This window comes from Gobio gobio (assembly GCF_949357685.1).
Source record: "Gobio gobio genome assembly, chromosome: 4".
In the NCBI taxonomy this organism is placed as follows: domain Eukaryota; kingdom Metazoa; phylum Chordata; class Actinopteri; order Cypriniformes; family Gobionidae; genus Gobio; species Gobio gobio.
Window position 1 is genome coordinate 66,655,148 of NC_137100.1, and position 12,126 is coordinate 66,667,273.

General features: G+C 40.2%; 1 protein-coding gene across 1 annotated transcript in view; it reads right to left on the reverse strand.

The window, feature by feature from the left end:
- Window positions 1-12,126, reverse strand: part of brinp1 (bone morphogenetic protein/retinoic acid inducible neural-specific 1) — a 285,384-nt gene that overhangs the window by 13,611 nt on the left and 259,647 nt on the right. The window contains exon 7 of the mRNA XM_079814697.1: window positions 9,754-9,976. Coding sequence (XP_079670823.1) covers window positions 9,754-9,976 — 223 coding nt within the window. The remainder of the gene's footprint in view (window positions 1-9,753; window positions 9,977-12,126) is intronic.

A 12,126-nucleotide genomic window follows, 5' to 3' on the forward strand; every position in this document is an offset into this window, starting at 1 on the left:
GCGAGCTGACTGTGACAAGATGGCCGCCAGGTGCGGACGTCGACCTCCATTGGCCAGCAGCGCGGACGAGACATCTAGCCTTTATTTTGTATATCTATGGTTATGCCGGCCAAGTCTATCTCTCTCATCTGTTTTCAATGAGCAACTGGAAGACATTTCAAAATAAGAGTCCAATGTGTTTTTGCTTGCTCATAATTAAACTTTTTTTCTTCTGGTCATTATTGGCATTTTGGCTACACATTAAACTGTATCTGGCTTTTATTTCAATGCTTCACATATAATTGATTACTTAAAAAATACAGTTTGAAGCAGAAATATTAAAAAAGCTGTACTTTTCTCCATCATTTGGATTGTACAGTAAACGCCTCCCTTTTATCCTTCTAGCCCTTAGCGTTCTTTTTGCGCTGACCTCGGGGGATAAAGGAAGCGTCAATCCCTGTTTCACGTGAACTCCAGTGAGGTCTGCAGTCGCCATGATTAATGATGTATAATTTGCACATTTCCATGCCCTCGGTGACACTTTTTATAGTATATTTCTCATAGCTGCTTGTCTCCAAATAAATTGCCTTCGGAGCGACTCTCACATTCTTTTGCCTCTTGCGACACATTCAAAACGGCTGTTCTGTGAGTGTAAAGCTTTGGTGGTAAATCCAAATGGACCAATAGTTCAATAACGGAGTGAAACGGCGTCATCCCCTTCAGAGTTGTTAAAGCGTTGCTGTGTTTCCAGAGAAATATGAGCGCACGAGGAAGGCCGATATCGAACTTGGATTTGGACGACGCAATCAAACCAAGTGTGAGAAAGATCTCTTATTGGGATTTTTAGCCAACGGGACATTTCTAAGGTTACCTGATATTGGACTCTACACAGGAACAATAAAGCAAAATATTCATGTAAAACTTGCATCAGCTTTTTTTACAGCCAGGAATAAACAGCAGCTGACTTTGAGACGCTTCCCTAAAAGTAGAAACTGCACGATTTGCAAAAGGCCAATAATTGAGCAAAGACGAGGTTAAAGCTGAGCTGTGGTTCCTCTGCCCGGGTCTACAGACAGACCTTGTGTGTCGGCACTATTGCATCAAGAGCGGGCGAGAGGGAATATCTCACTATACTCTTTCACCGTAAATAAAGAAGATCTGCCCTTTAAATAGAAACAGCAGCATAATCTGCTTATCATAGAGAGGAGATATATGAACGCAATTACCAAAGGGAACCATTGCATTTTATTTGAGCTACTAACTTTTTCTATTTTGTCAATGCAATTTAACATGCTCTGTTATTTCATATGCAAAATTGCATATTGCTGATGAACATTGAAACCGATAAGTGATAAAGCTCACCTGAAATGACGAGACAACTCTGGTTTATGAGTTTACAAGCTTGCAGGACTAAACTACATTTCACATCATTCTTTCTGACAGCATATATAGAATATATAATCAAATACGCTCTAAAACACCCGGCTGACAGGGAACGTTCTGGTAAGGCTCTATTAAAGATATGAACAAACATCCCTCCAGTAATGCTAATAATGTTTGTTCAAAGTTATCTGGTCTTTAATAATGTTCTCAAATTTTTAGCACAAAAAAACCCCTTTTTTTCCTTCTCTGAAACATTTCAGTTGGATGTTCGTCTAACGTTTTTAAAATTGCATGCAACCAATCGCGATTAAACAACACACTCTCACACCTTTAGTGTCATTTTCCGACGTGCAGGTGCTCTGTTGATTTCAATGAGAAATCTTTGCTGTCATACACACATGCATTGGACATGGGAATGTTATCGTCATGATGAAATTATATATTGGGTTATGATTTTGACATTATTTACATTTATTTTATTTAAGCTATATAGACACTCAGTTTGAACACATAACCCATCCCTAAACCTACCCATGTGTGTATTATACGATATAAAACACAGATATAACAGGCTGATACGACTGCATGCACAATTTATTCAGAAAGCACAAATATTACAGGTGTTGAGGTCAAACGATTGATTTGTGTGAAGAAAATCCCCAAAAAGCGATCAGCGTCTCCATCCGCCGAAGATCATGCACACATTCAAAAATTGCCGGCCGAAGAAACGTTTCATCAGATTTCACAGTGAAATGTAATTGGCTCTTGTGTGTCTCGTGACTGATCGCGTCATGCTAAAGAGTCGTCTGTTTCTTTTGAATGAGATATGACTGCGTGCGTGCGTTCACGAGCATCAGGATCATCATTTCAACGATTAAAACATACATTTTAAAAACATTCGTACGTGTATCTTTACTTAGCATTGAAAGTTTGCCTACCTATTTCATATTTCAACATGTTTCCGTTGATTTCACACATTTTAGTCTGGCAATAGTTTAGCCAACAATGTGAAGTTTATGCATCAATGACGCTAATATAAGTGAGAAGAAATGTTTTACCTTAAAAATGCTCACGTAAAATCACAAGGTAAATCCAAGGTAAACTCACAGAGTCTTCCAAACTCGATGAAGAAGCTGATTCTTTGTTTTGAGGTTTACAGGTTCACGAACCTTCACGCGGTCACATTAAAGATAATGAGGCTTCGCTTGAGAAACTCTAACTCTCGCTGTTTTCATACGGATTACATAAACAGAGAATATTTGTTTTTTATAGAAATGACTTCATTTAAAGGGATAGTTCACCCAAATATGAAAATTCTGTCATTAATGACTTCCCCTCATGTCATTCGACACCCGTCAGACCTCCGTTCATCTTCAGAACACAAATGAAGATATTTTAGTGTAAATCTGATGCTCTGAAAGGCCTCCATTGGCACAATGCACGGTACACTCTCAAGACCCTTAAAAGACACTAAAGACGTCGTTACAAAGTCCATCTCACTACAGTGGTTCTACAATAACTTTATGAAGTGATGAGAATAGTTTTTGTGCGCAAAAAAACTCTAAATAACGACTTATATAGTGATGACGATTTCAAAACACGGCATCATGAAGCTTCGAAGTGTTATGGATAGGGTTGGGAATCGTGAGAAATTTTCCGGTTCCGGTTCCGGTTCCGGTTCCGCCTAACGATTCCGGTTCCGATTCCGGTTCCATTACAATTATTAAACAAATAGTGGTAAAGGAAAAAGGCACAATACGCAACTCAAACAATCCATTTTGTGTTTATACTTGCTCTAAAATTAATTTACAGGTTGGCAATGTCAAAAAAGTCCTGTACTGTACATATATTACAGTATTAAGTAAGCCATTCTTGCAACACATTTTTTTCAAATGAACACCTCTGAAATTGTCTTATTACATTTTATCTCTCTGTCTCTGAATAAAACCAAGTTATAAATTATATTTATTAGTTATATTTATTAATTAGTTGTATATTAATTTAATAGTAATTCAGTTATTCAGTGAACTTGTAAATAATAAATTGCAATTCAGCATTACAAAGGTAATTGTGCCTAAACGCTTACCTAAACCATGGTGACTCAACGGTTGACAAATATATATATATATATATATATATAGGCCTTTCACTATAAATCTGGTATAAGCCCTGAGGCATTCTGTGCTGTAGCAAATGTTTTGTCAAATTGCTAGTGCAGCCTCCTTTGCATGTTATTAACTTTTCACATGTGTTACATTTTGCTTCATTATCATTCATTCTTTGGAAATGTATCCATACTTGTGACTTTCTCTTCGCCATGCTGGTGGTCAACGAGAAAATATCTGACGCAAAACCGTAAATGTGTAGCGCGAGGGCTTTCAGTGCTGAACTGCGTTACACTCCTGGAAGCGGCAGGCAACGTAATTAATATTCATGATGAGGTGAGCCATGATTGCCAGGTTTTTACAAAAAAAAACGCACAATTGCACAATCGCTTCAACCCGCGGACATGAAACACAGCCCGCGGCAACAGTAGAAAGCGGGAAAGCGGGAAAACCACGGACTTGGCAACACTGGCTGTCACTCGCTATGAAAGGATACGCTTCCAGCGCTTCGCACACACATTGCACCAGAACCGTTTTCGGAACCGAAACTTAGGAATTTCGCGCGGTTCTGGTATTTTTCAAAAATCAGTTTCGGTTCTGCATAAGAACCGGTTCTCGGTTCCCAACCCTAGTTATGAATCAGTGAGTTGAATCATGATTCGGATCGTGTGTCAAACCGCCAAACTGCTGACTTTGGCGATCCAAACTGCTGAATCAACTCACTGATTCATAACGCTTCGAAGCTTCATGATGCCGTGTTTTGAAATCGTCATCACTATGTAAGTCGTTATTTAGGGTTTTTTTGCGCACAAAAACTACCTCGTCACTCCATAAAGTTATTGTAGAACCACTGTAGTGAGATGGACTTTGTAACGACGTCTTTAGTGCCTTTTAAGGGTCTTGAGAGTGTAAAGTGCATTGTGCCAATGGAGGCCTTTCAGAGCCATCAGATTTCAACTAAAATATCTTCATTTGTGTTCCGAAGATGAACGGAGGTCTTACGGGTGTCGAACGACATGAGGGTAAGTAATTAATGACCGAATTTTTGCGTGAACTAACCCTTTAAAAGTAGACATTCCAAGCTTTATAAAGAGATATCTGTCGTGTCTGTGTGGCAAGTATTCACTGAGTTACAGTTCATTTTCAGACGCATTTCAGAATGGACTTCACGGCGAGACGGACGGGAGAACACCATAGACTGTAAATAAATATGGACGTAGTGTCCGTGTCATCAACCATTGGATTCTGAAGGGCAGTTTTGAAGCGTAAAGTAGGGTCGAGCTGGCCGTCGCCATCTTGGCAGTGCGTCATTGTGCCTCATACCCGGATAACAGAAAATGGGCAAAGAGGCGGGACGTGGGCGAAGCTGAGGTGACGTGATGACTAACAGACAGCAGATAAACGGCTATCCACCTGCCACTCAAAGTGGCCACGCCCTTAATTATGCAGAACTTTAAGGCTTTATATAATGTAAACGAATGAGTTATAAAAAAATCCACCCCCCTCACAGTCGTCATGAAGGGCAAAATTAGCCGTATAGACCAAAAGCACAATCTGTCCTAAACTCTGTTCTTCACATGAAGATATCGTATGGCTTCAGAAGACTTGGAATGCAACATGAGTTAATACTTATACAGTTTTTGGTCAGTTTTTGCAGTAAATACCTGTGACTGTACTTTTATTTGCCTGAAGTGTGTAGGTTTAGGGTAGGAGTGGGGTTAGTTGCTCCAAAATATAAAAGTAGCCTATAAATATTCATAAATTCATGTCTGCTTTTACAAATGAAAATAAATAAATGCATCTTGATCTTAGGCATTGGGAAAACAACTGAAATCAATGGAGCACCTGCGCGTTGAATAAAGGGGTGCCCTGTGCGTTAAAGCATCAATAGTGATGCCTTGGGAGTGAGAACGTGTTGATTAAATATTGCATTGACACTAAAAAGCCCATTAAAGCACATTAAGTTTGATTTCTGAAATTGTCAGTAGGAACTTCCCAGTAAAACTTGGCAGTAATCACAAGTAACCAAAGTTTGGAGCCAAATTAAGTTTTCTTCCTCTAGATAATTGGTGTGCCATCAAACCGTACAAATGTCTGCAGAGTGGAGTTAGTTATCTTCTATCTCTGGAGTCTGTGGGGCGGATGGAGGCAGTTTGCTGCTAATAATGAGCAACGGGAAGCCGCTGAGTGTCAGCAGGAAACTCTTCCTCCAGCGGGCAGCCATCTTTCTTCATCAGGGCCTTCAGGCCAGAGAGCAGGTCAGCGGAGACACAATCGACATCTTGAGTGACAGCACAGACAGCTCAACAACATCTCGGGTGTGTGCCGATATATAGGGCTGATCTGAGCTCAGATGCATAGAATGAGTTTAAAACTAATTCAATGAACACCGTATTAATGAATTCTATAGCAATCGGACAAGATACGATTGTTGGAGGTATTGCATTTTATGATTAATATAAGTAATACACAAAATGGTATTTATGGCTGTGTTTTGTGCATTGAAATTACTCTTGATATCTGTAGTGCATCAATTGACACATTTTGAATGGTTATGTTTCTCGGGGTTGTCATAGAGCTAGTTGTGTGGGATGTAATGCTGTGTCGATCAGGAAACCAACGGTTGGCAGCAATAACAGTAACAACCATCCCAACAAGTTTTCAGCCTCTACTTACAGATGCAAACTTTTGACATGCTTAGCGAGTTACAGTACACTTGCAGCTGAAAGTTTGTGATGATCTGAACAGAATTAAACATGGTTCAGAAACTCTTCTTTAGTGAGTGAAACAGTGAAGTAGGGCAGAACTTAATGAACACAAATGGCTCTGTCGATCTTCAAAAAGTCAATTTACAATGCAAAGTATGGGTCGCATTCTCAGCGCTACTAGGCGAGCTATAACTATTAGGCATTGGCGTAAAATTCTGAGTGTTCAGAGAAACTAGGTCAATTAGAAGCAATTAAGTATCATTTTCTATTTCATTATGCACGCATAAGTATTAAAATTCATTACATGGATTAAAAATGAACCTACATTATAAAACTGACCCAAGCTCAGTTAAAACCATTAGACACTCATCACTGGCCCACCAGATCGACGACATCTAAATCGACGACACCTTTCGAATATTTAAATGTTTCAAACCAATGTCATCAATCAATCAAAAATCACAGTCAATCGGAAGAGCGTGTGGGCAGAGTCTCTCTACAGGCACACTGCACTCACAAAACAAATCAATCAAAAATCACAGCCAATCAGAAGAGCGTGTGGGCAGAGTCTCTCTGCAGGCGCACTGCACTCGTAACCAATTCATTAAAAATTACAGCCAATTAGAAGAGAGTGTGGGCGGAGTCTCTCTGCAGGCGCACTGCATTCACAACCAAATCAATCCAAAATCACAGCCAATCAGAAGAGAGTGTGGGCGGAGTCTCTCTGCAAGTGCACTGCACTCGCAACCAAATCAATCCAAAATCACAGCCAATAAGAAGAGAGTGTGGGCGGAGTCTCTCTGCAGGCGCTCTGCACTCACAACCAAATCAATCAAAATTCACAGCCAATCAGAAGAGCGAGTGGGCGGAGTGTCTCTGCAGGTGCACTGCACTTGTAACCAATTAATTAAAAATTAGAGCCAATCAGAAGAGAGTGTGGGCGGAGTGTCTCTGCAGGCACATTGTGCTTGCAACCAAATCAGTCCAAAATCACAGCCAATCAGAAGAGAGTGTGGGCAGAGTGTCTCTGCAAGTGCACTGCACTTGTAACCAATTAATTAAAAATTACAGCCAATCAGAAGAGCGTGTGGGCGGAGTCTCTCTGCAAGCGCACTACACTCGCAACCAAATCAATCCAAAATCACAGCCAATCAGAAGAGAGTGTGGGCGGAGTCTCTCTGTAAGCGCACTGCACTCGCATCAAATTAATAACAATTACTCATCAGTAAATAATCAGTAACTGAGTAACTGCAACTGTCATGCATTATATGTTGTTGTTCCAGTCGCAAAGTGACAGAAATAAAAACTGTTTCTCAAATAGAATCTGCTTTTGGACACATTTTATCACGTGTCGCAGCATAACGCCACGTCTGGTTATGAGGACACAGTGTACAGGTGTGCATCTGGTTTAATGGAACAGACTTTTTCAAAGATATTTGAGTACTAAGATGTGTTACCGCCACAGTAATTGCACACATTAAGCATGTTCAACCAAATTGCACACGTGCCTGAGTAAAGTATGTTTCTATCCGGAGTGTTAATTCAAGACGAGGTGTATAATCATGGGGATTGCATTCAAACGCCATGCTTCCCCCAGAGATTGTTTACCATGACGGATTGTTACCCCTGCTGCTTAGTTTATTCAAATGGGATGCTAATTTGGCGCACTGTTATCAGTTAGCTAAACTAGCTGCTCTGACTTTGAAGTATGAATATAGTCCTGCACAGAAATAGACTCTCTCACCCTCAGCAGAACAACACTCTACTTTGAAGTCCAGTGTTTCACGGATTAGCCATGAAAATCACAGGGAATGTATCTATTGGCACACTACGCTGAAATGATAACTTACTACCTGGAATTAAAATAGGCAATTCCCCTCTCTCTCTCTCTCTCTCTCTCTGTGCTATTGCCATCAGACGTCCTTGATGTGAGCCCTACAGAGCCCAGACTCTGCTCTGCTCGGCTTTGATAACGCTTCAGCACAGACCTTGTCAAAGCCGCCATTGGAGCGTGGGTGAGCCACTTCCACATTAGTGACAGTTGATGCTCTCGCACTGCTTAACCATATAAACAATTTTGTCGTTTATTTTAGAGTTTGATTTATGTGCATTTTCCTGAGTGTGCATCTTATAAGTCACGTTAATGGACAGATGACTTTGTTTGCCTACATTTCGGGGCAGTGCTTTTGACACAGCACTCTTTAATTTCAGTACAGTCGGAAAGATTGCACTTTTATTTATCAAAGTCAACCGTGCCGCAGCTAACAGGAAAGGTTCTTACAAAGTTATGAACAAACGTGCTTCCAGTAACATTAATACAAAGTTTGTTCAATGTTATCTGGTCTTTAAAAATTCTCCAAACGTTAGCAATTATTTATACATAGTTAACGGACGTTCATCTAACGTTTTTTAAATGTTACTTCTTGTTTTAGAATGTTCCCATAATGTTTGCAAAATGATAAAATGCAATGTTCCCTTACGATAACCCTTGTTATCGTACACACGTAACATACAAGACACTGAACAGGCCTCAGGAAAGTTCTTTGTCCCCTTTTTGTCGGGTGGGCGGAGTCTCTCTGCAAGCGCACTGCATTCACAACCAAATCAAACAAATATCACAGCCAATTAGAAGAGTGTGTGGGCGGAGTCTCTCTGCAGGGGCTTTGCATTCACAACCAAATCAATCAAATATATCACAGCCAATCAGAAGAGTGTGTGGGCGGGGTCTCTCTGCAAGGGCACTGTACTCAAAACCAAATCAATCAAAAATCACAGCCAATCAGAAGAGTGTGGGGGCGGAGTCTCTCTGCAAGTGTACTGCACTCACAACCAAATCAATCAAATATCACAGCCAATCAGAAGAGCGTGTGGGCGGAGTCTCTCTGCAGGCGCATTGCACTCGCAACCAAATCGATCAAATATCACAGCCAATCAGAAGAGCGTGTGGGCGGAGTCTCTCTGCAAGTGCACTGCACTCACAACCAAATCAATCAAATATCACAGCCAATCAGAAGAGCGTGTGGGCGGAGTCTCTCTGCAGGCGCATTGCACTCACAACCAAATCAATCAAATATTACAGCCAATCAGAAGAGAGTGGGGGCGGAGTCTCTCTGCAAGTGCGCTGCACTCACAACTCAGACAACATATTTTTTTCCTTGTGTTTTTCCTTTTTCCATACTTAAATGTTTATCACTTTTAGCAGTGTTTTATGTAATTTCAAAGGGTGTCCTGTAAAATGACACGAAAATTGTGTATTTAGAGACACTGTATGTGTGTATGGGAAGCTTTTCAATTTGGGGAGGCCAAATCCAGGCGGAAATCCCCAAAAATGGTCCCAGAGCTAAGGAGGTTAAAATAAAATACATCAAATCCTACACTGTAAAAATGTTTTGGTTTTCTCTAAGACTTTTTAGCTAAGAATAAACTATTGTAATTTGTGATTCTTCTGGGAGCTGGTTGGTTTAGTTCATTAATCTGCTGAAATCCCTATGGGAAAATGTTTCAGAGCGCTACTGTTGAGCTCCAATGTGAGCAGTTGTTGGAATATGATCCGATCTTCCTGGTGTAAAGCCTCTCACCTCTCTCTGGGCATCTGGTGGTTGGGGTTGTGGTGGCAGCGGATACTCAGACCGAAGAGTTTGCGGGCCGTGCGCTGGATCTTCAGTCTCTGGGCCTCCAGTGAACTCTGCAAGAGCCGATAGCGGTTCTGAAGGTCCCAGTCGCTGCCCCACAGCAGGTGCACGCTGCTCACCGGCAGGAAATGCGTGGCGGGCAGCCGCTTCAGAAAAGACTTGAACTCATCTAGGAGAGAAGGACAGAGAGACAGGTGCTCATACTGTATAATGGAGGGCAAAAGCATATCCGCAAAAACCACATATTGACGCTTGGAATCCGTTGTGGGTGAAACCTGTTGAGAGTGATGTAGAAAAGTATTGACTTTTACGGACGGGGATTGATTTTAACCACAAACAGTGTCAATACTATTACGTCAAGAGCTTTCAGAGCTTTCCGTATCTTTCAAATCTTTCAGTGTCAACATGCACAGCCCCTCGCAATGCATTCTCCTTAGTGAAATAGGCTATTCAATGAGTTAATAGTTTAGAAAGGCTGCCCGACAACAGTAGCCCAAAACAATGACTAAATAGCCGTTTGTCTGGTTAAAATGAATACCATTAAACTCTATTGTGTGTGGCCAGGTTAAAAATGAAAGCCTGAGCGAGTTATTACATCACATGAAAGAGTATGAAGACTGGTTTGGTTCAGTTTTTGAACAATGTGCCCTGATGCCCACAGGTTTCACATTAATTAGCTAGACCGTGTCGACCTGCCACAGTTTCCTACTGAGACGTCTCATAACACCGATAAGAGGTCTCTAACGTTTGCACCATTGTTTTGGAAAGGCATCAGTCAAGGGGACTTTACATGACACCGTTTTTAACTAAAATTGGAACATTTTGCATGCAGGCTGTTCATGTACACGACAAAAGCGCAAAAAATGCTAACTTTTGAAAAGGTAATTAAAAGTGCATGCTTTTCAAAACGATACTGTTATTGTCGAAATACAATACATATGCACATATGTATTACGTAAGCATGAAGTATTTTTCTGAAAGTGGCATCGCCATCAACTGGCCTGGCATAAATGATACAGCGTCTTTAGTCGTTTTGATGGTAACACTTTAGAATAATGGCCCGTCATTAATAAGTAACTATGCAGGAAGTACTAATAAGTACTACATTAACTCTTCAGCTACTACTATTGGCTATTAAAGAAACAAGCTTAACTAATCAGTAAGTAATATCGAATTTAGGGCATAATTCCTTGTTAATGAATGAGATTAGCCTCATTAAAAACATATTTTTCACTTGAAGTGTTTATTTGGGTTGTGTGGGCGTTGACTTTGCTCTCATGGGTCATCAGTATTTGAATCTCAAAGAGCGTTTTACCGGATAATGAAGTGGCCCCGCGAACGACTGACATCTCTCTGTTTTCAAACAAATTACATAAACACAGAATATTTGTTTTTGATTTGATTTACATGATTTAAAACCTGACATTTGAATGTTTCTTTAGACATATGTCTCATGTTTGTGTGATAAGTTTTCACTGAGCTACAGGTCATTTTCTGAAGACTATCTGAATGAACGTCTTTGAGAGAGAGGCTGCAGATCGCGCATCATGTTTGTTTTCTTTATTTTGCAAAAAGCACAACAATTTGTTTTTATTGTGATTGTACACAAAAAAAATAGAAACTTAACAGATTATAATGATGTATAACACTTGCCTGAATGAAAAAAAAACGACAGTTATTTGAGTCTCTTTGGCACTGATAAGAAAAAAAGCGAGCAGATAGAGGGGGTTCAAATAATGGTCCAGATCACTAGTAGTTCCAGCAGAGTGACTAGATAACACTTTAGAAATTAGTGATGCATTTTATGACCACATTGAGAGTAAAAAAAGACAATTGCTCACATCTCAGACACATTAATATAGTGATTAGTAATGAATTGGTAATTCTTTATAATTTGTCAGTTACCTATTAGTTCTTAGTGATGCCAATGTAATTCAGTATTGACTACCTAATAAGGAACTTCTTTTTGGAGATATGGCATTTGTTTTACACAAAGTAACTTATTTACACTAAATTACTTCCGTCTGGATTTGGCCGACCCAAATTGAAAAGCTTCCCATACACACATACAGTATCTCTAAATACACAATACTGGAGTCATTTTACAGGAACCCCTTTGAAGTTACACAAACCACTGCTAAAAGTGATAAACATGTAACTATCACTTGTCTGAGCTGTACCCAAACTACGCCTGCAAAAAAGAGGCGCTTTTTGATTGTTTGGTTATAATTCAGTTTTTTTGGATTATAAATTCATTTTTAAAAGTGTATATCTCAGGCCCTGTGTGCTCTAGCACCCTGCAGATAGTTTCGGCTGTTT